Here is a 22319-nt window from a genome sequence, read left to right as displayed (position 1 = left end):
CCAGCACCCTCCCATGTGGGGGGGGCCAGGAGTGGGATGTCCCATTCGCCCCCAGTGTCACCAGCCAAGGGAGGGCTGTGTCCCCCCCTTCCCCACATGGCAGAGCTGGGGTGCAGACGTGGCGGGGGGGTCCCCATCTTTGGAACTCAGCTCAAATGTGTGCCCCCCCCAGCCCTACTTCAAACTCCCCCCCCCCCCCCCCCAGCGTGTCCCCATTGCCTTGCAGTGTAAAAACACACCACACCCCCCCCCCCGAACCCCTTCCCTACGGTGGGGGGGCTTGGAAGGGGTCAGACTGGGTCCTGACCCCCCCTCGTTGTACCCCCAGATTTGGAGGGGGTGATGGTCCTGGGGCCAGTTCCAGGGGGGGTTCACTGCACTTGGGGAGGGGGGGATCCTGTACCCAGGACCCCCGGCATGGGATGGAGGAGGTCCTGGGGTGGGATTCGGGGGGTCTCAGCCCCCAGTGATTGGCTGGGAAGGGGGGGTCCTGTAGAGATGGGATAAGATTGAAGGGGGGGGGGTCTCAGTATCCCCGAGACCCCCAGGATTGGGAGGGGGGTTCTCAGCCCCTGGGACCCCCAGGTTGTAACAGGGGGGCTCAACCCTCCGGGACCCCCAGGATGCAATGGCGGGGTCTCACCCCTGGATGGGACAGAATGGGGTGGGAGCCTCACCCCTGGATGGGATGGAGTGGGGGGGGGGGGGTCTCACCCCCCGGAGCCCCCAGGTTGTAACGGGGGGATCTCCCCCCCATCGCACCCCGACCCCCGCAGCTCGCGGGGCCGCGGCCGTGCCGGGCTCTGTGCGTTTGGGGGGGACCCATCCGCGTCCCCCCCCCCGTCCCCGTCCCCTTCCCTCCCTCCCTCCCCGCTCCCTCCCTCCCTGGCCGCCGGTGCCGTCCCGGAGGAGGGCCGGGGGGGCCGGGCCCGGCTCGGGTTACACGGGCCCGGGGGGCCGCGCCGGGACATATACGCGGCTGCGGGGCGGTGCGGGCACTGCTCGGCCCGACGCACGGTGAGGGGCGCCGCCGCCTCGCCATGCCCGGCCGCCGCCCGCTCCGCCTCGCCGCCGCCCTCGCCATCCTCCTCCTCGCCGTTGTCGCCGCGCAGGACCGAGACCTCCGTGAGTAGCGACCGATACCACCACCCCCCCCCCCCCGCCCCGACACCGTCCTGACCACCCCCCCACCCCCCCCCAGAGGGGAGCTTCGGGATGGGGAATGGGGGAGCGGGGGGGACGGGGGAACGGTGTGGGATGGATGGGAACAGTGTGGGATAGAGGGGGACAGCGTGGGATGGATGCGGAAAGTTTCAGGGTAGTTGGAAGGGGGCAGCCTGGGATGGGGGGCACACAAGGGAAGCGGTGGATAGCCTGGGGACACTGGGGAACAGTGTGGGATAGAAGGGAGACAGTGAGGGATAGGGGGGAGACAGCGTGGGATGGATGGGGAAAGTTTCAGGGTAGTGGGAATGGACAGATTGGAATGGGGGAACACACAAGGAAAGTGGGGGTCAGTGTGGGGACACTGGGGGACAGCGTGGGATGGGGGGGCCTGTGGGGCAGGGGGACAGTGTGGGATGGGTGGGGAAAGTTTCAGGGTAGTTGGAAGGGAACAGACTGGGATGGGGGGGAGAGAGTGGGGCACAGTATGAGACAGGGAAGGTCAGTGTGGGATGGTATGGAACAGCACAAGGAGAGTGGGGGACAGTATGGGGACATTGGGGGACACTGTGAGGACATTGGGGATATAGAGGGGTGTGGGGTGAGTGGGAAAAGTGTAAGGATAGTGGGGAGGGACAGTGAGGGATGGGAAGGAGCAGTGGGGGACACCGGGGGACAGGCTGGGACTGGGGGTGCAGCATTAGGACCGTGGGGTACAGATGGGACAGTGGGGTGCAGCGTGGGGACAGCAGGGTCCAGACTGAGACAATGGGGTCCAGTTGGGGACACTGGGTCCAGGCTGGGGACACTGAGGTCCAGCCCTGGGGCATGGCCTGTGGATACTGAGATGGATGCTGGGGACCAGTGTGGGGACACTGGGGACCACGCTGCGGTCCCGGGGGACGCCGGGAATCTCATGGAGATCCTGGGGCACATTCTGGGGACCCTGGGGACACCTTCTGGGGCCGCTGCAGCGCATCCCAAGGTCCCTGAGGACTCCAGGGACACCAGGACACATCCCAGGGACCCTGGGGCACCTCTGGAGATGTTGGGGTGCAGCGTGGGGGCCCTGGGACACCTCCTGGGGACACTGAGGCACAACCTGGGGACATCTGGGCGCTGCTGGGGTCCCTGGGACACATCCCATGGACCCTGGGGTGCAGTTTGGGGCCACCAGCCCCAGGGAGCCGATGGAGCTGCTGCCCGTGTCCCACTGGAGGTGCAGGGGCTGTGGGGATGCGCTGATGCCCCCAGGACACGGGGACCCCTCCGCTTCAGGCTGGAACCCCCTCGCTGAGCCGCTCCAGGATCCTCTTTCCCCCCCCCATACTTCGGGGTGCTGGGGCGGGGGGGGGATGCCCCCATAGCAGCACCACCACCTCCAGCACGGGGTGCCCGCGGTCCCATTGCCACCCTCCCCGACCCCCGCGGGGGTGATGCCCGCACGGTGTAGCCCGCAGCCTTCCCCCCCCCCCCCCCCCCCCCACCTTGTCCCTGCAGCCGAAGCAGGCAGCTGCCTGCAGGACGGGCAGAGCTATAGCGATAAGGACGTGTGGAAGCCGGAGCCGTGCCGTATCTGCGTGTGCGACACGGGGACCGTCCTCTGCGACGACATCATCTGCGAGGAGCTGCGGGACTGCCCCAGCCCCGAAATCCCCTTCGGAGAGTGCTGCCCCATATGCCCCGCTGAGCAGCCCAGCGGTTGTAATTTATTTATTCCCTCTTTTCCTTGATAAATAAATTACCGGCCATGGATGGGCGCCGGGAACATCCATGCGGAGCCCCTCGAAAGGCAACTTGGCAAAGCTCGGGGTGGTGGTGGGGGGTTAGGGGTGTTTTATGCGATTTTGGGGGTGCTTTGTGTGATTTTGGGGGTGGTTTTGATGGTTTGGGAACGGTTTGGAAGGGTTCGGGGTGGTTTATATGGACTGGGGGTGTTTTACAGGGATTTGGGGTGGTTTATCTGCTTGCGAATGGATTTGAACCCGTTGGAAGCAGATGGGTTTGGGGCACAGGGGGTGATGATGGGGGGACGCCGCAGCCGTGGACCCCCCCATCTCCCTGGACATCCCGTGCCAAAAGGGACGTTTCCATCCCCCTCATCGGGATAACCCACCTGGAACGATGGAAAAGCCCCGGGACCCCATTCCCCAACCCCCCAAACCCCCCAAGTTGCCTTTTTTAACCCTTCCCTGCCCCTCCCAGGGGGAGTTGAAGGGTTGAGCCCCCCCCCAAATCGTGCAGCCCCCCCCCCCCCGCATGCTAACCCCTGCTTTGCCCCCCCGTTCCCCACCTCCCTGCTTCGGGGGAGCCCCTCTGCTCCTGTGCCCCCCGGTTTTGCCCCACAGCCCCTCAGGAGCATCACACCCCCCCCCCTTCCTCCGGGTTGTGCCTTTTGTGTCGTGTCCCCCCCCCAGCCCATTCCCCCTCTAATTCCTCTTTATTTCTTTGTTTCCCAACAGGGCAACCTGGCCCCAAGGTGAGGTTGGGGTCTGTCCCCTACCCTGGTCCCATTATCCTGTGATTTTCCCCAAAAATGGGGTTGGGGGTTCTAAGCAGGAGCCCTGAGCATGGGGCGAGTGGCCCTGGGGTTGTCACCTCTTGGGGGGTGCCACTTGGGGGGGTACATTTGGGGGGCTCTTTGGCTCACCCCATGCTTTGCATTTCAGGGGCAGAAGGGTGAACCCGGTGACATTAAAGATGTAAGTGTTGGGTGTGCACTGGGTGGGGGGCACCCACAGAATGGGGTCCCTGTTGTTGGGGGATGGGCTGGAGGGGGTGCCCCCTTCACCCACCTCACCCCACCCTTGTGTGTGCCCCCCCCATCACAGGTTGTAGGACCCCGAGGGCCTCCAGGACCGCAGGTGGGAACACGTTTCACTGGGTGCATTGCTGGAATATTTGTGGGAAGGGGGTGGGATATGGGGGGGGGGATATGGGGGGGGGGATATGGAGGGTGGGATATGGAGGGTGGGATATGAGTGGTGGGATATGGGGGTGGGATATGGGGGGGGATATGGAGGGTGGGATAGGGAGGGTGGGATATGAGGGGTGGGATATGAGGGTGGGATATGAGGGGTGGGATATAGGGGGGATATGGGGGGGGGATATGAGGGGTGGGATATGGGGGGGATATGATATGAGGGTGGGAGATGGGGTGGGATATGGAGGGTGAGATATGAGGGGTGGGATATGGGGGGGGATATGGGGGATATGAAAGGTGGGATATGGGCGATATGGAGGGGGGGATATAGAAGGTGGGATATGAATGGTGGGATACGGGGGGGGGGGGGGGGGGAAGGGCAGAGCTGACCCCCCTCTCTCCCACAGGGCCCTGCAGGTGAGCAGGGACAGCGAGGGGACCGCGGCGAGAAGGGGGAGAAGGTGAGGGAGAGCCCCCCCAGCGCGGATGGGTGTCGCAGAGACCTGCCGCACTCACCGCATGGATCACCCCCTCTCCTTCCCCCCCCTTTAGGGTGCTCCCGGCCCCCGGGGCAGGGATGGAGAACCCGGCACCCCCGGGAACCCCGGCCCCCCCGGTCCCCCCGGCCCTCCCGGGCCCCCCGGCCTCGGCGGGGTGAGTATCAGAGGGGGTTTTGGGGTGAAATGAGTGGGTTTGGGGGGTTCAGTGCGCTCAGATCCCCCCCGTTCCCTGCAGAACTTCGCGGCTCAGATGGCCGGAGGCTTCGATGAGAAGGCTGGAGGCGCACAGATGGGCGTCATGCAGGGGCCCATGGTAACGGGAACCCCCCCTAGCTCGGTGCAGGGCCCCCACCATGGGGGATGCAACCCATCATGGGAGACCCCCCCGTTATGGGGCACCCCCCGCAGGTGATGCTGACTCTGGTGTCTCTCCCTATAGGGCCCCATGGGACCCCGTGGCCCCCCCGGCCCTTCCGGTGCTCCTGTAAGTAACAACCCCCCCCCCCCCATATCGGGGGTCTCTGGTGGGCACCCCCCACCCCATTGATGCCCCCGTGTCTCTTCCAGGGTCCCCAAGGCTTCCAAGGCAACCCCGGCGAGCCCGGCGAGCCCGGCGCTGCTGTGAGTGCCCCCCCCACCCCGCTCCTTGTCCTGGCTTGGGGACGCGGTGCCCCCCATCGGCTCCCATTCACCCGCTGCCTCTTTGTCCCCTTTAGGGTCCGATGGGTCCCCGGGGACCCCCGGGACCCCCCGGGAAGCCCGGCGATGACGTGAGTGCTGTGCGGGCTGGGAAGGGGCAGCTCCTTGCAGCAGTGGCCCCAAAGGTGCCCTGATCCCCCCCCCCCCAATCTCGTGTCCCCGCAGGGTGAGACCGGCAAACCCGGCAAGTCCGGAGAGCGCGGCCCCCCCGGCCCGCAGGTAAGGAAGGATCCGCCCCCCCCCCACCTCCGAGACCCCCGTGTCCCCCCCTGCGCCCCTGACCCCCGTTCTCTGTGCTCGGCCGCAGGGTGCTCGAGGCTTCCCCGGGACCCCCGGGCTGCCCGGAGTGAAAGGACACCGGGTGAGTGTGTGCGTGCCCCCCCCGCGGTACCCCCGAGGGTCCCCATCACTTGGTGGCACAGAGGGTGACCCCCCCCCCCCCCCCCCCATCCTGTGTCCCTCATCTCTCTTTCCACAGGGATACCCTGGCTTGGATGGTGCCAAAGGAGAGGCAGGAGCTCCTGGAGCCAAGGTAAGTAAGTGGGTGACCATCGTCATGGCATCGGGGCTGGTGGGTGACCACTCCTGTGGTGTCAGGCCTGGTGGGTGACCATCCCCATAGCATCGGGGATGGTGGGTGACCACCCCCATGGCATCAAGGGTGGTGGGTGACCATCCCCATAGCATTGGGGATGGTGGGTGACCACCCCCATGGCATCAGGGCTGGTGTGTGACCATCCCTATGGCGTTGAGGATGGTGTGTGACCATCCTCATGTCATCAGGGCTGGTGGGTGACCATTACCATTGCATCAGGGCTGGCAGGTGACCATCCCCATGACATCAGTGCTGTTGGGGGACCATCCTCATGGCATTAGGATTGGTGTGTGACCATCCCCATGGTGTCAGTTCTGTTGGGTGGCCATCCCCATGGAATCTGGGCTGGTGTGTGACCATCCCCATGGTGTCAGTATTGGTGCGTGACCATCCCCATGGCATCAGTGCTGGAGCATGACCATCACCATGGCATTGGGGCTGATGTGTGACCATCCCCATGGTGTCAGTACTGGTGTGTGACCATCCCCATGGCATCTGGCCTGGTGGGTGACCATCCCCATGGTGTCAGTTTTGGTGTGTGACCATCCCCATGACATCAGTGCTGTTGGGGGACCATCCTCATGGCATTAGGATTGGTGTGTGACCATCCCCATGGTGTCAGTACTGGTGTGTGACCATCACCATGGCATTGGGGCTGATGTGTGACCATCCCCATGGCGTCTGGCCTGGTGGGTGACCATCCCCATGGTGTCAGTACTGGTGTGTGGCCATCCCCATGGTGTCAGTACTGGTGTGTGACCATCCCCATGGCATCAGGCCTGGTGGGACTCACCCTCTCCACCCTTCCCCACAGGGTGAATCCGGCTCCCCCGGTGAGAACGGCTCCCCCGGCCCCATGGTGAGTCTTTGGGGTGACAAAGGGGGAATCAAAGCACGGGGGGAAGCTTCTTCTTGCCCCAACCGGTCCCCGTGTCCCCCCACAGGGTCCCCGTGGGCTGCCTGGAGAGAGAGGACGACCCGGCCCCTCCGGCGCCGCGGTGAGTGTGACAGTGCCCGGTGACACCCGGTGATGGGGACCCCATCTCCCCCCATGACACCCATCACCGTGTCCCCGCAGGGTGCTCGTGGCAATGACGGTCTCCCCGGCCCGGCGGGCCCCCCGGTGAGTATCGGGGTGCTTCGGCCCTTCCCATAGAGCTGCGGACCCTGTGTTACCCCATGGGGAGCACTGGGGTTTCCCCCCACCGAAGCCTGTGCAGGCCCTCACGCTCTTCTCCCTGCACCAACAGGGACCTGTGGGCCCAGCCGGAGCCCCCGGCTTCCCCGGTGCTCCCGGCTCCAAGGTAAGGGCGAAGGGGCTGCTCCCAATGGGGAAACTGAGGCACGGCGCCAGCTGCCACATCCCCTTCACCCCATCTGTGCTCCCCGCAGGGCGAAGCTGGACCCACCGGAGCACGAGGGCCCGAGGGTGCCCAGGGCCCCCGCGGTGAATCCGGTACCCCCGGCTCTCCCGGCCCCTCCGGTGCCCCTGTGAGTGTCCCCTCCCCTTGTCCCTGTGCGTCCCCTGCACTGGGATCCATGGGGATGGGGTGATCCCGAGTGGGGAAACTGAGGCACGGGGATGGAGCCTCAGGGGTGTCTTCTCTTAGGGTAACCCCGGGACTGACGGCATTCCCGGCGCGAAGGGCTCTGCGGTGAGTGGGAATGGGACAGGGATGGGGATAGGAGGGTCTGAGGGGGCTGAGCTGGGGTTTGGGGGTGCTGGGGGTCATAGGGGATGTGGGAGGATGCTGGGGGTGGGAGGATGCGCATTGCTGGGGGGTGCTGGGAGTTATTGGGGATTTGGGATGTTGGGAGATGCTGGGACATACTGGGGACATGGGATGACCGGGAGCATGGGATGCTTGGGAGACAGTGGTAGGTACTGGGGCATGTGGATGCTGGGGATCATGGGATGCTGGGAAATACAGGTAGGTAATGGGAGATGTGTGATGCTGGGGGATGTGGGATGCTAGGAGATACTGTGAGGTACTGGGTGATGCTGGGGATGCTGGGAGATACTGGGGAATGTGGGATATTAGGAGATATTGGGAGGTGCTGGGGAATGCAGGATGCTGGGAGATACTGGGAGATACTGTGGGATATGGGATGCTAGGAGATACTGGGGGGTGTGGGATACTAGGAGATACTGGGAGATACTGGGTGATTCTGGGGGATGCGGGATGCTGGGGGATGCAGGATGCTGAGGGATATGGGGTGCTGGAGGATGCGGTCGCTGGGGGATGTGGGATGCTGGGGGATGAGGGATGCTGGGTGGTGCGGGATGCTGAGGGATATGGGACGCCGGAGGATGGGGGATGTTGGAGGATGCGGGATGCTGGGGGATGTGGGATGCTGAGGGATATGGGATGCTGGAGGATGCAGGATGCTGGGGGATGTGGGATGATGAAGGATGTGGGATGCTGAGGGATATGGGATGCTGGAGGATGCAGGATGCTGGGGGATGTGGGATGATGGAGGATGCAGGATGCTGGGGGATATGGGATGCTGGAGGATGGAGGATGTTGGAGGATGCGGGATGCTGGGGGATATGGGATGCTGGGGGATATGGGATGCTGGGGGGGGGATATGGGATGCTGGAGGTGCGGGATGCTGGGGGATATGGGATGCTGGGGGATATGGGATGCTTGGGGGGGATATGGGATGCTGGAGGTGCGGGATGCTGGGGGATATGGGATTTCTGGGGGATATGGGATGCTGGAGGATGCGGGATGCTGGGGGATGTGGGATGCTGGGGGATATGGGATGCTGGAGGATGCGGGATGCTGGAGGATGTGGAATGCTGGGGGATACGGGATGCTGGGGGATGCAGGATGCTGGTGGATATGGGATGTTGGGGGATATGGGATGCTGGGGGTGGATATGGGATGCTGGAGGTGCGGGATGCTGGTGGATATGGGATGTTGGGGGATATGGGATGCTGGGGGTGGATATGGGATGCTGGAGGTGCGGGATGCTGGTGGATATGGGATGTTGGGGGATACGGGATGCTGGGGGTGGATATAGGATGCTGGAGGTGCGGGATGCTGGGGGATGTGGGATGCTGGAGGATGCGGGATGCCGAGGGATGCTGGGGGTGTGGGGACACGGGGGTGCGGAGGAGTGCGGTGATGTTGGGAGATGCGGTCCTTGCCGTGTCCCCCGGTGACCGTGTCCTGCTGCCCTCAGGGTGCTCCTGGCATTGCGGGTGCTCCAGGCTTCCCCGGCCCCCGCGGCCCACCCGGACCCCAGGGCGCCACCGGCCCGCTGGGACCCAAGGGACAGACGGTGAGAGACCCCCGAGACCCCTCCCACCCCCAGAGCCGCCCAGAGACCCCCCGAGTCGGGGCGGTGGCTCTGGCCCCGCCCACTAACAGCAAATCCCGCCCACTTTCACCTGACCCCGCCCACTCTGACACAGGCCACCCCCCCCATCCCAACCTCTTTGTGGGTCCCCTCCCGACCCGGCCCAGGTCACCCCCAGGTCACCTTGTCCTGGTGCCCAAAGGGGACAGCGGGGATGGGGGTGGGATGGGATTGGGGTGGGGTGGAGATGGAGATGGGATGGGGATGGGATGGGGATGGAGATGGGATGGGGATGGAGATGGGATGAGGTGAGGAGAGAAATGAGATGGGGACAGGGATGGAAATGGGGATGGAGGTGGGATGGGATGGGATGGAAATGGGGATGGGGTGGGATGGAAATGGGGATGGGGTGGGGATGGGGACAGGGATGGGATGGGGACAGAGAAGGGATGGGGATGAGGATGGAGAGGGGGACAGGATGTGAACAGAGATGACTACAGGGTTGGGTACGCGGACAGGTAAGGGGACCAGGATGGAGGTGAGGATGAGGAAAGCGATGGAGACAAGGATGACAACAGGGATGGGCATGGGGACAGGGACAGGGTTCAGGCTGGGGTCAGCAATGAGGACAGGAGTTGGTGACAGGAGAGAGGCTGGGTCAGGGATGGGGACAAGGAGGGATGGGGATGAGGATGGGGACAAGAAAGGGGCTGGAGACAGGGATGGGGACATGGACGGATTGGGGAATTGAGGCCAGGGATGGCGACAAGGAGGGATGGGGATGAGGATGGGGACAAGAAAGGGGATGGAGATGGGACATGGATGGGTTGGGGATGGCGATGGGGTGGGGACAGGGATAAGGATGGGAGCGGGAATCGGGGAAGGGAACAAAGTTGGATCAGGAGAGGGGATGGGAACAGAGATGGGCTGGGAACAGGGCTGGGGACAGGGGTGAAGATGGGAGTGAGGGTGAGGACGAGACCGGCTTGGGGGCAAAGATGCGGACAGGGTGGGTATGGGGCCAGGCATCGAGATGGACACAGGGCCAGGGCCTGGAGCTGGATGTGGGATGGGGACAGCCTTGGGGACACCGCGGCTTCATCACCTCTGCCTCCGCAGGGTGAACCCGGCATCGCGGGCTTCAAAGGCGAGCAGGGACCCAAGGGCGAGACGGTGAGTCCGGGATGGGGGCACCTCATCCACACCCCCCCCCACTGCCGGCTCTGGAATCTCCCCGGCATCTCCCGAAGCTCTTCCCCTGCGGAGGCCCCTCGAGGGGCAGCGTCCCCCCTCCCGTGCGGAACAAAAGCCGCTGTGTTCGTGCCCCCCCGGCGGGGACATTCCCCCCTCGCTTCATTAACCAGCCTCAATGCCCGGGGCCGGTTCCCGCAGAGGTGGCCACCGAGCCCCGGCGCCGGCGGGACACGTGGCGCCGGCATCTGGGATGCATCGAGAATTGCAGCCCCCCCCCCCCCGTAACCGGCTCCTTGTGACCCCTTCTCCTCTTCCTCAGGGCCCCGCAGGACCGCAGGGAGCCCCCGGCCCGGCGGGGGAGGAAGGCAAGAGGGGAGCCCGAGGGGAACCCGGCGCTGCCGGCCCCGTGGGGCCACCCGGAGAGAGGGTGCGTGCCCCCCCCCCAACAGAGCCCCCCGCGAGGTGCTGCCCCCCGGACCCTCCCGTCCGACCTCCCTCCTCCTCCTCCTCCTCTTCCTCCATAGGGCGCTCCCGGCAACCGCGGCTTCCCGGGGCAGGACGGGCTGGCTGGACCCAAGGTACTGCCATGGCCACGGGTGCGGGGGGGACCAGGGGCGCACCCCTGAGCCCCCCAACCCATCCGTGTCCCCCCGCACAGGGTGCTCCGGGCGAGCGCGGCCCCGCCGGCCTCGCGGGGCCCAAAGGAGCCACCGGTGACCCCGGGCGCCCCGGAGAGCCCGGCCTGCCCGGAGCCAGGGTAAGAGCCGGGGCCGCATCCTGCCCCGCTCAGCGCCACGGATGGGGGGGGGGGGGGCGCAGGGCAGTGTGGGGATGGCGGTGGGACCTGATGGGGCCAGCCAGGAGGCGCTTTGGGGTAGGTAAGGTGCTTTTGGGGTAGATTGGATGCTTTTGGGGTCATTTAAGGTGCTTTTGGGGTTCATAAGGTGTTTTGGGGGTCAATAAGGTGCATTTGGGGTTCATATGGTGCTTTTAGATCCATAAGGTGCTTTTAGGGTAATTTGAGGTGCTTTGGGGGTCAATAAGGTGCTTTTGCGGTTCATAAGGTGCTTTGGGGTTCATAAGGTGGTTTTGGGGTCAGTTAAGGTGCCTTTGGGTTAGATACGGTGCTTTTGGGGTCAAAAAGGTGCCTCTGGGGTTCATAAGGTGCTTTTGGGTCAAAAAGGTGCTTTTGGGGTTCATAAGGTGGTTTGGGGGTTTGTAAGGTGCTTTTAGACTCATTTAAGGTGCATTTGGGGTTCATATGGTGCTTTGGGGGTCATAAGGTGCTTTTAGGGTCATTTAAGGTGCATTTGAGGTTCATAAAGTGCTTTTGGGGTCAGTTAAGGTGACTTTGGGGTTCATAAGGTGCTTTTGGGATTGGTTAAGATGCTTTGGAGGCTCATAAGGTGCTTTGGGGGTCAATAAGATGCTTTTGGGTTTGGTTATGGTGCTTCTGGGGTTGGCCAGGATGTTCTGTGGCACTAAGGCACTCTTTAGGGTTGGTTCAGCTGCTCTTTATTGCTAATGAAGAAACTCTTTGGCGTTCCTTAAGATGCTCTTTGGGGTTAGTCAAGATGCTCTTTGCTAATTGAGATGCTCTTTGGGGTTAGTCAAGATGCTCTTTGCTAATTGAGATGCTCTTTGGGGTTATGCAAGATGCATTTAGGGTTGATGAAGATGCTCTTTGGGGTTTAGATGTGCCCTGGGGTTAAGATGCTTTCCTGGTGCTAACTAAGATGCTTTTTTGGGGTGGGTTAAGGTGCATTTGGGCTTAGCAAAGACACTTGTTTGGGGTTACGATGCTCTTTGAGGTCATGGGGTTAGTGCCGGCGTCCCCCCCCCTTCGGGGCTGCCCCCCACAGCTCCCCATTGCTCCCCGCCACCTCAGGGTCTCACCGGCCGCCCAGGAGATGCTGGTCCTCAAGGCAAAGTCGGCCCCACTGTAAGTGCTGCTGCGCAGGGGTCGGTGTGGGGAGGGGGATCGGGGTCCAGAGTGGTCCCCGTTGATGTCCCCATCCCCACAGGGTGCCCCCGGCGAGGACGGACGCCCCGGCCCCCCCGGCCCCCAGGGTGCTCGTGGCCAGCCCGGTGTGATGGGTTTCCCTGGTCCCAAAGGTGCCAATGTGAGTATTGACCCCAACCTGGGGCGGTGACAGGGACATGGAGCCCATCACCATCACCTCCCTCCTTCATCCCTAGGGCGAGCCTGGAAAAGCCGGTGAGAAAGGGCTCCCCGGAGCCCCGGGGCTGAGGGTGAGTGGTTTCCCTTCCCCATCACCCTAAAACACACCTTGGGGGGGGGCCCAGCATCGCTGTGCTGAGGCACCTGCAGTGTCCGAGTGGGGAAACTGAGGCACGGGTGCAGCAGCGCCTGCAGCATCGTACCTGGAGCTCAGTGAGGGGTTGTCTCCTCCATAGGGGCTTCCTGGCAAGGACGGTGAGACCGGAGCCTCCGGCCCCCCGGGACCTGCTGTGAGTGTCCCACCAGACCCAAACCTTGCTTGAAATGGGGGTCTGGGGGTTGTGCCCCCCCACTGTGGGCAAGAGCCCACCCGGCTCTGCTGGGATGGAGCCGCTCGTGCCCAGCCCCTGCGGTGGTGGGGATCTGGGGTGTCCCCATGGCCCCAAAACCTTGGGGTAGGGAAGCTCCAGGGTCCTTCAGCATCGTCCTCCCATAGGGTCCTGTGGGAGAGAGAGGAGAGCAAGGAGCTCCCGGTCCCTCTGGCTTCCAGGTGAGCACATGGCAGGGGGGCTCGGGTGATGCTCAGGGGTGATGCTCGGGGGTGGTGCTCAAGGGTGATGCTCAGGGGTGATGCTCGGAGGTGATGCTCAGGGGTGATGCTCAGGGGTGATGCTCAGGGGTGGTGCTCAGGGGTGATGCTCAGGGGTGGTGCTCAGGGGTGGTGCTCGGGGGTGGTGCTCGGGGGTGATTCTCGGAGGTGATGCTCAGGGGTGGTGCTCGGGGGTGATGCGCAGGGGTGATGCTCAGGGGTGATGCTCGGGGGTGATGCGCAGGGGTGATGCTCAGGGGTGGTGCTCGGGGGTGGTGCTCGGGGGTGATGCTCAGGGGTGGTGCTCGGGGGTGATGCGCAGGGGTGATGCTCAGGGGTGGTGCTCGGGGGTGATGCTCAGGGGTGATGCTCAGGGGTGGTGCTCAGGGGTGATGCTCAGGGGTGGTGCTCAGGGGTGGTGCTCGGGGGTGGTGCTCGGGGGTGATTCTCGGAGGTGATGCTCAGGGGTGGTGCTCGGGGGTGATGCGCAGGGGTGATGCTCAGGGGTGGTGCTCGGGGGTGATGCTCAGGGGTGGTGCTCAGGGGTGATGCTCAGGGGTGGTGCTCAGGGGTGATGCTCAGGGGTGATGCTCAGGGGTGGTGCTCAGGGGTGATGCTCAGGGGTGATGCTCAGGGGTGATGCTCAGGGGTGGTGCTTGGGGGTGATGCTGGGGTCTCGTTGCTGCTCACGCTGCTTCCTCCCCATCCCAGGGCCTGCCCGGACCACCAGGTCCCCCTGGAGAGAGCGGCAAACCCGGAGACCAGGTGAGGCCCCTCCTCTTGGGCACCCCCAGGGTGCAAAGTGGGGTTCAGGACCCCCCCGCAGCCCCTATGGCTGAACCCCAACTCTCTTCCCCCCTCCCCCCCCCCCCCCGCAGGGTGTTCCTGGTGAAGCTGGTGCCCCCGGTCTCGTCGGTCCCAGGGTGAGTGTCCCTTGTCCCCATGGATGGGGGACGGGGGGGGCCTGGACTCCCCCATCCAGGGCCAGCGGCTCCCCCTGGTGGCTCAGCCTTGGCTGCAGCCCGTTGCTCCCAGTACATCCCAGTCCCACCGGGGCGGTGTGGGATGGCTGCTCTGCCACCATCCTTTGGGATACGGATGCTGTGACCCTCACCATGGCCCCATCGCCCCCTCCTAACGCTGTCCCCCCCACCCCAGGGTGAACGCGGCTTCCCCGGTGAACGCGGCTCTCCCGGTGCACAAGGGCTGCAGGGTCCCCGCGGGCTCCCCGGCACACCGGGCACCGATGGACCCAAGGTGGGTGACAAGGGGGGGCACAGGGCTCGGTGTGGCTGTGCCCAGGGTGCCCGGGGGTGTCGACACCCCAATAACTGCTCCTTTGCTCTGGTTCAGGGTGCAACCGGCCCCGCCGGCCCCAACGGCGCCCAGGGTCCCCCAGGGCTGCAGGGGATGCCCGGGGAGCGAGGAGCAGCCGGGATCGCCGGTCCCAAGGGAGATCGGGTGAGTGATGGGTGCCAGCGGTGTCCCGAGCGGTGTCAGGCCTCAGCCGGGCTCATGGCACCGCTGTCCTGGCCCTGCAGGGAGACGTCGGAGAGAAGGGACCAGAGGGAGCTCCTGGGAAGGACGGCGCACGCGTAAGTGGGATGGGACAGGGTGGGATGGGGACACGGTGGGATGGGGACGTGGTGGGATGGGGACGTGGTGGGATGGGACACGGTGGGATGGGGACATGTTGGGAGTGGGACATGTTGGGAGTGGGAACACAGTGGGAGCAGGTACATGGCAGGATGGGGACATGGCAGGATGGGGACATGGAAGGATGAGGACGTGGCAGGATGGGGGCACAGAAGGATGGGGACATGGAAGGATGAGGACGTGGCAGGATGGGGGCACAGAAGGATGGGGACATGGAAGGATGAGGACGTGGCAGGATGGGGGCACAGAAGGATGGGGACATGGAAGGATGGGGACACGGTGGGATGGGGACACAATGGGAGCACGGACATGGCAGGATGGGGACAGGGTGGGATGGGGACACAATGGGAGCACGGACATGGCAGGATGGGGACAGGGTGGGATGGGGACACAATGGGAGCACGGACGTGGCAGGATGGGGACAGGGTGGGATGGGGACACAATGGGAGCAGGGACGTGGCAGGATGGGGACGCGGCAGGAGCACAGTGGCTGGCGAGGGATGCTCGTGGTGGCCTCACCCTCACCTGTGTCTCCTCCCCAGGGTCTCACGGGTCCCATCGGTCCCCCCGGCCCTGCTGGCCCCAACGGCGAGAAGGTGAGGTCCTGCCAGCCCCTTGGCTGCTCCCAGCTGGGGGTGATCCCATCCACACCCCCCCACTCCCCATCCTTTCCTTTTTCCTTTCCTTTCCAGGGAGAATCCGGCCCCCCCGGTCCCTCCGGTGCTGCCGGTGCCCGCGGTGCCCCCGTAAGTACCCCCCCTCCTTGGGTCCAGCACCGGCCTCGCTGCTCCCACCCCCCCCATTGACTCCCATCTCTCCCCGCAGGGCGAGCGCGGGGAGCCCGGTGCCCCCGGTCCCGCTGGATTCGCCGGGCCCCCGGTGAGTATCGGCCCCGCGTCCCGGCACGGGCGCAGCTGCGGCTCCTGCCGCTGACGGCGCCGCTTCCCGCAGGGCGCCGATGGACAACCGGGAGCCAAAGGGGAGCAGGGAGAGCCCGGCCAGAAGGGAGACGCTGGAGCCCCCGGTCCCCAGGGCCCCTCCGGCGCCCCGGGCCCGCAGGTGGGTGCAGCCGGAGCACCCCGAGGCAGGGATGGGCCCCGCGGGGTGCCCAATCCCGGGACGCTGGTGCTGTCCCGCAGGAATGCCGCCCCCCCCCCGCCATGTTCCAACCCCTTTTCCTTCTCTCCCCAGGGCCCGACGGGGGTCACTGGTCCCAAAGGAGCGCGCGGAGCTCAGGGCCCCCCGGTGAGTATGGGGGGGCTGGAAGGGGGGGCGCTGGGGGCAGCGGGGGCAGCCTCTGAGCTGCCTCCATCCTCTGCATCCACAGGGAGCAACCGGATTCCCGGGTGCCGCCGGTCGAGTGGGACCTCCTGGCCCGAATGTGAGTTGGGAGCAGCCGGGATCACTTGGGGAGCAGCTGGGACTGGTTGGGAGCACTCAGGAAGCAGCTGGGATCAGTTGGGAGCCGTTGGGATCACTCAGGGAACAGTTGGGATCGCTCAGGGAGCAGCCGGGATCAATTGGGATCAGTTGTGATCACTCAGGAGCAGTTGGGATCAGTTGGGATCATTCAGGGAGCAGCTGGGATCACTCGGGAGCAGTTGGGATCACCCGGGAGCAGTTGGGATCAGTTGGGATCACTCAGGATTCAGTTGGGATTACTCAGGGTTCAGTTGGGATCAGTTGGGATCACTCGGGAGCAGCCAGGATCAGTTGGGATCACTCGGGATCAGTTGGGATCACTTGGGACCAGTTGGGGTCACTCAGGGATCACATGGGATCAATTGGGATCACTCAGGGATCACATGGAAGCAGTTGGGATCACTCAGGGATCACTCAGGGATCACTCGGGATCAGCTGGGATCACTCAGGGATCAGCTGGGATCAGTTGGGATCACTCAGGGATCAGTTGGGATCACTCAGGGATCACACGGGAGCAGTTGGGATCACTCAGGGATCAGCTGGGATCAGTCGGGATCACTCAGGGATCACTCGGGAGCAGTTGGGATCACTCAGGGATCAGTTGGGATCAGCTGGGATTACTCAGGGATCAGCTGGGATTACTCAGGGATCAGTTGGGATCAGCTGGGATCAGTTCGGATCGCTCAGGATCAGCTGGGATCGCTCAGGGATCACTCAGGGATCAGCTGGGATCGCTCAGGAGCAGCCGGGGTCTCTCGGAGCCCTGAGCGCTGCCGCACGCGGGTGCTGTCCAAGCCCCTTCCCCCCGCGCTCACCTCCTCTCTTCCCCCCCAGGGTAACCCGGGCCCCCCCGGCCCCCCCGGCTCCGCTGGCAAGGACGGACCCAAGGGCGCTCGCGGCGACGCGGGGCCCCCCGGCCGCGCCGGTGACCCCGGGCTCCAGGGCCCCGCCGGTCCCCCCGGGGAGAAGGGCGAGCCCGGCGAGGACGGCCCCGCGGTGCGTTGGGGCTGGGGCTCCCGCGGGGCTGGGCCCGCAGCCGCCGGTGCTGAGCCCCCGCTCGCCTCCACAGGGTCCCGATGGCCCCCCCGGCCCCCAAGGCTTGGCAGGACAGCGCGGCATCGTCGGGCTGCCGGGACAGCGAGGGGAGAGGGGCTTCCCCGGGCTGCCGGGGCCGTCGGTGAGCAATGGGGGGGGGGGGGGCAGCATCACTGAGGCACCCAGCACCCGGAATGGGGGTGCTTGGATCGCAAGGGGCAGCTCAGGGGTGGTCCCTGGACCCCCTGAGTGCAGGGACCCTGTCCCGCGGCACCGGGGCTGGGCGATGACGGCTGGGTCATCGCTGGGCGATGGGATCTGCTGGGATCGCCCCTTCAATGCTGGGATCTCCCATTCGATGCTGGGATCTCCCATTCGATGCTGGGATCTCCCATTCAATGCTGGGATCTGCTGGGATCTCCCCTTCAATGTTGGGATCTTCCCTTCAATTCTGGGATCTCCCATTCAATGCTGGGATCTGCTGGGATCTCCCCTTCAATGTTGGGATCTCCCATTCGATGCTGGGATCTCCCCTTCAATATTGGGATCTCCCATTCAATGTTGGGATCTCCCCTTCAATGCTGGGATCTCCCATTCAATGCTGGGATCTCCCATTCAATGCTGGGATCTCCCCTTCAATATTGGGATCTCCCATTCAATGTTGGGATCTCCCATTCAATGCTGGGATCTCCCATTCAATGCTGGGATCTCCCATTCAATGTTGGGATCTCCCCTTCAATATTGGGATCTCCCATTCAATGTTGGGATCTCCCCTTCAATGCTGGGATCTCCCATTCAATGCTGGGATCTCCCATTCAATGCTGGGATCTCCCCTTCAGTGCTGGGATCTCCCATTCATTGTGTTCTGTCTCCCGTTTTCCCTTCGTTTAGGGTGAACCTGGAAAACAAGGAGCTCCCGGCTCCGCCGGTGACCGCGGCCCCCCCGGCCCCGTGGGTCCCCCCGGCCTGACGGGTCCTGCCGGTGAACCCGGGCGCGAGGTGGGCAGCATCCAAGGGGCAGGGCACTGGGGATTCTCCTTCGCGCCGGGCCGGGATCAGCCCAATGTGACCCCAAGGGGTTAGGGCATGGCCGATCCCGCAGCCAGAGCTCCCAGCACCACCACTGGGCTCCCGGCAGCACCTTCCGCCGGTGGCTTTGGCTTTGAAGATGCTGCTCGTGTCCGGCTCCATCCCAGCTCCTAATCCCCCCTCTCCCCGCAGGGGAACCCCGGCTCCGATGGCCCCCCCGGAAGAGACGGCGCTGCCGGCGTGAAGGTGAGCTCAGCCCCGTGCCCCCCCGCTTTGTGCCCTCACATCCCCCCCAATCCCTGACCCTGCCCTTGTCCCGGCACAGGGTGACCGCGGCGAGACCGGCCCCGTGGGTGCTCCCGGTGCTCCCGGCGCCCCCGGCGCTCCCGGCCCTGTGGGTCCCACCGGCAAACAGGGAGACAGAGGCGAGACGGTGAGTGCTGGCGAGGGGAGATGGGGGCACAGGGAGCACACAGCAGTGACCCCCCCGGTGTGATGAGCTCCTGCTCGGAGTAACCGGGAGAGCCAGAGCGGGGCTGTTAGCGGCTGGGTCCGTGGTACCCTGAGTGCTGGTCGAGGCTTCGGAGCATCTTCCCAAGGGCTCATGGGCTCCAAGAGCCCGGCTCCGCCGCACACAGCACTGGGATGCTGCTCCAGGATAGCCCACGGAAGGATCAAGACTCGATGGTGATGCTCGGCTGAGAGGTGCCGGTTGCTGCTGTCCTGGTGCTCAGAGCAGAGCCGGTTCAGCCCCCCCGGAAGGCAAAGGGCACCCCTCGAGTCCCCTCTTTTCTCTCCGCAGGGCGCACAAGGTCCCATGGGTCCCTCCGGCCCTGCTGGTGCTCGAGGCATGCCGGTGAGTGATGCCATTGGGGCACCCTGTGAGCGATGCGCAGCACCCTGGGGTGCACTGGGCACCCTGAGCCTGACACCCAAGTCCCTTTCTCCCCTTCCAGGGTCCCCAAGGGCCTCGTGGTGACAAGGGGGAGACAGGAGAGGCTGGAGAGAGGGGTCTGAAGGGCCACCGTGGCTTCACCGGCCTGCAGGGTCTTCCTGGACCACCCGTAAGTGATGGTTTAGGGACCCCAGCACTCAGCACCCCCCATATCTCGCCATGGAGCTGGATGCGGCTCCATCAGGCTGAGCATCCCTCGGTGCTGTAACATCCACCCTCACTTCTCAGGGTCCTTCCGGAGACCAAGGTGCTGCTGGTCCTGCGGGTCCCTCCGGCCCCAGGGTAAGTCCTGCCCATGGGTGGGGGAGATGAGAAGGAAAGGAGGCACTGGCGTCCTCGAGACCCCCTGGGTCACCTCGCTCCCCAGTGGACCCTTCCCTGCCTCTTGACCCCCTATTTGGGGCTCTCTCTCAGGGTCCCCCTGGCCCCGTTGGCCCCTCTGGCAAGGACGGCTCCAATGGGATGCCCGGCCCCATCGGTCCCCCTGGCCCCCGTGGCCGAAGCGGCGAACCGGGACCTGCGGTGAGTGGACGTGGTGCTGGCGGCAGGGATGGGGCTTGGAGCAGAGCATCACGATGGCACCGTCCTCCTCCTGCAGGGTCCCCCTGGAAACCCCGGTCCCCCTGGTCCTCCCGGCCCCCCGGGCACCGGTATCGACATGTCAGCCTTCGCCGGGCTGGGTCAGACGGAGAAGGGCCCCGACCCCATCCGGTACATGCGGGCGGACGAGGCGGGCAGCAGCCTGCGGCAGCACGACGTCGAGGTGGACGCCACGCTCAAGGCCCTCAACAACCAGATCGAGAGCATCCGCAGCCCCGAGGGCTCCAAGAAGAACCCAGCCAGGACCTGCCGGGACATCAAGCTTTGCCATCCCGAGTGGAAGAGCGGTAGGAGCCTCCATTGCTGCCTCTCCCCAAGCTCTTGCACCCAAGGGGACAGTGAGGTCCATGAGGCTCTTTGCTCTGACCTCCAAAACCTCGTGTTCACGCATCATTTGCTCTCCCCGCTGCAGGAGATTACTGGATCGACCCGAACCAAGGCTGCACCTTGGATGCCATCAAAGTCTTCTGCAACATGGAGACAGGCGAGACCTGCGTCTACCCCAACCCCAGAAGCATCCCCAAGAAGAACTGGTGGACCAGCAAGACCAAAGACAAGAAGCACGTCTGGTTCGCAGAGACCATCAATGGTGGTTTCCATGTAAGTGTTCCACTGGGCTGGTGTTGAACACTGGGAATGGGAAAGGGAATGGGAACGGATGGGAATGGGAATGGACGTTGAGCAGGGGAAGGTGTTGAGTGTCTGGTTGGAAGGCTGGGATGTCCTTCCTTGGAGTTGTGTTGATGGATGTTACACGAGGGGCTGGCTCTTCTAAGGGACTCTATTGAAAGCATGGAGTTGGGTCAGTTCAGCTCCATCTGGGAATGTAAAGCCTGGACGTGCCCTCAAGAGGTGGCTGGAATGAGGGTCGTTGCAACACCCATTGGCTTCAATGTCTCGCCTCATCCCCCCAGTTTAGCTACGGTGACGAAGACCTGGCTCCCAACACCGCCAGCATCCAGATGACCTTCCTGCGCCTGCTGTCCACCGAAGGCTCCCAGAACGTCACGTACCACTGCAAGAACAGCATCGCCTACATGGACGAGGAGACGGGCAACCTGAAGAAAGCCATCCTCATCCAGGGCTCCAACGACGTGGAGATCAGAGCCGAGGGCAACAGCAGGTTCACGTACAGCGTCCTGGAGGACGGCTGCACGGTAAGGCCAGGGCTACCTGCGAGATAAGGGCGCAGGTGATGAGTTGGGGCTCAACCCCTGAGGATGCTCAAGAGCATCTCATCCCACTCTTGTTTCCCCCCCCCCCAGAAACACACTGGCAAATGGGGCAAGACAGTGATCGAGTACCGGTCGCAGAAGACCTCGCGCCTGCCCATTGTGGATATTGCACCTATGGACATTGGTGGAGCGGAGCAGGAGTTCGGTGTGGATATCGGCCCCGTCTGCTTCTTGTAAAGAGAGCTTCGTGGTTCGTTTGGTTTGATCGTTTGGAATTCCAGCCCAATCCCGTGCACCTAAAGAAGAAACGACCGAATCCCAAACTCACCCCAAGGACCCGAGTTCTTCCCCAAACGACTTCTGCACTGAATGGCTGCAAGGACCCCCCTCGGCTCACGGCATTCCCGTCGGGAACCAGCGCCTCTTCCCAGCGCCGGCCGGGCAGGCTGAAAGCAGAAAGAAACCACGGGCTTATTTATTTATTCTCTTCCCGAGACCTCGCGTTGAGGTCGGGGGGAGGTGGGAATCCGGCACGTTCGAGGGCCCTTCCCTGCTAAAGGGGTCTCACAAATCCAGGTACCACGAATCCCCTCCCGTCCCTCTGCCCCGGGTCTCCCCAGCAGGAGTGTAATGGATGAGAGGACACAAACCCAGTAACATGGTGCTATTCTTGTACAACAAGTCTGTATTTTTTAACATCAGTTGATATAAAAAAGACAAAAAAACGACAAAAAAAAAATACTTTTGGTGGAAAACATAAATCCGTGGGTTTGGTTTTTTGTTGGTCTCTGGGGGTTGAAATCCCTTCTTGTTTCTCAGCTGTGAGAAAGGAAGGTTTGGGTCAAATCACCTCATTAAAGGGAAAAAATCCCTGAACAATGAATGTCCCCCCCAAAAGGGAGAGGAAAACCTGGAGCCAGGCTGAGAGCGGGACTGGGGCAGCCTGGAGAAGAGAAGGCTCCTGAAGGGGAGACCTGAGAGCAGCTCCAGGGCCTAAAGGGGCTGCAGGGAACCTGGAGAGGGGCTTGGGACAAGGGATGCAGGGGTGGGATGAGGAGTTTGGGCTTCCAGCTGGACCAGGGAAGAGTTAAATGGGATATGGGGAAGCTCTTCCCCATGAGGGTGGTGGGATGCTGGAATGGAGAAGCTGCGGCTGCCCCATCCCTGGCAGTGCTCAAGGCCAGGTTGGACACCGGGGCTCGGAGCACCCTGCTCCAGTGGGAGGGGTCCCTGGAGCTGGATTGGAGCTGGAGGAGCTTTGAGGTCCCTCCAACCCAAACCCCTCTGGGATTCCA

General features: G+C 64.0%; 1 protein-coding gene across 1 annotated transcript; it reads left to right on the top strand.

The window, feature by feature from the left end:
• Positions 1–992: 992 nt before the first annotated feature.
• Positions 993–21743, top strand: COL2A1 (collagen type II alpha 1 chain). Its single transcript, XM_065659739.1, has 54 exons — positions 993–1125; positions 2665–2865; positions 3627–3643; positions 3834–3866; positions 3996–4028; positions 4495–4548; positions 4640–4741; positions 4823–4900; positions 5027–5071; positions 5155–5208; positions 5304–5357; positions 5452–5505; positions 5594–5647; positions 5765–5818; positions 6696–6740; positions 6826–6879; positions 6960–7004; positions 7132–7185; positions 7274–7372; positions 7492–7536; positions 9071–9169; positions 10307–10360; positions 10701–10808; positions 10906–10959; positions 11040–11138; positions 12270–12323; positions 12406–12504; positions 12581–12634; positions 12800–12853; positions 13060–13113; positions 13864–13917; positions 14031–14075; positions 14311–14409; positions 14506–14613; positions 14694–14747; positions 15351–15404; positions 15501–15554; positions 15634–15687; positions 15760–15867; positions 16000–16053; positions 16136–16189; positions 17065–17226; positions 17300–17407; positions 18157–18264; positions 18487–18540; positions 18620–18727; positions 19097–19150; positions 19251–19358; positions 19478–19531; positions 19664–19771; positions 19848–20136; positions 20262–20449; positions 20764–21006; positions 21115–21743. Exons 1-54 carry the CDS (start codon positions 1041–1043, stop codon positions 21259–21261), a joined length of 4458 nt encoding a protein of 1485 aa, XP_065515811.1. The 5' UTR covers positions 993–1040; the 3' UTR covers positions 21262–21743.
• Positions 21744–22319: the final 576 nt, after the last annotated feature.

Source organism: Lathamus discolor, chromosome 23 (assembly GCF_037157495.1).
Source record: "Lathamus discolor isolate bLatDis1 chromosome 23, bLatDis1.hap1, whole genome shotgun sequence".
Lineage (NCBI taxonomy): Eukaryota > Metazoa > Chordata > Aves > Psittaciformes > Psittacidae > Lathamus > Lathamus discolor.
This window is presented reverse-complemented; position numbering and strand designations above follow the sequence as displayed.

Coding starts and splice junctions, on each gene's coding strand:
- COL2A1 (XM_065659739.1), top strand. CDS start 1,041: ATGCCCGGCCGCCGCCCGCTCCGCCTCGCCGCCGCCCTCGCCATCCTC. Junction 3,867..3,995: donor AACCCGGTGACATTAAAGAT/GTAAGTGTTGGG, acceptor CCCCCATCACAG/GTTGTAGGACCCCGAGGGCC. Junction 12,505..12,580: donor CTGGTCCCAAAGGTGCCAAT/GTGAGTATTGAC, acceptor CTTCATCCCTAG/GGCGAGCCTGGAAAAGCCGG.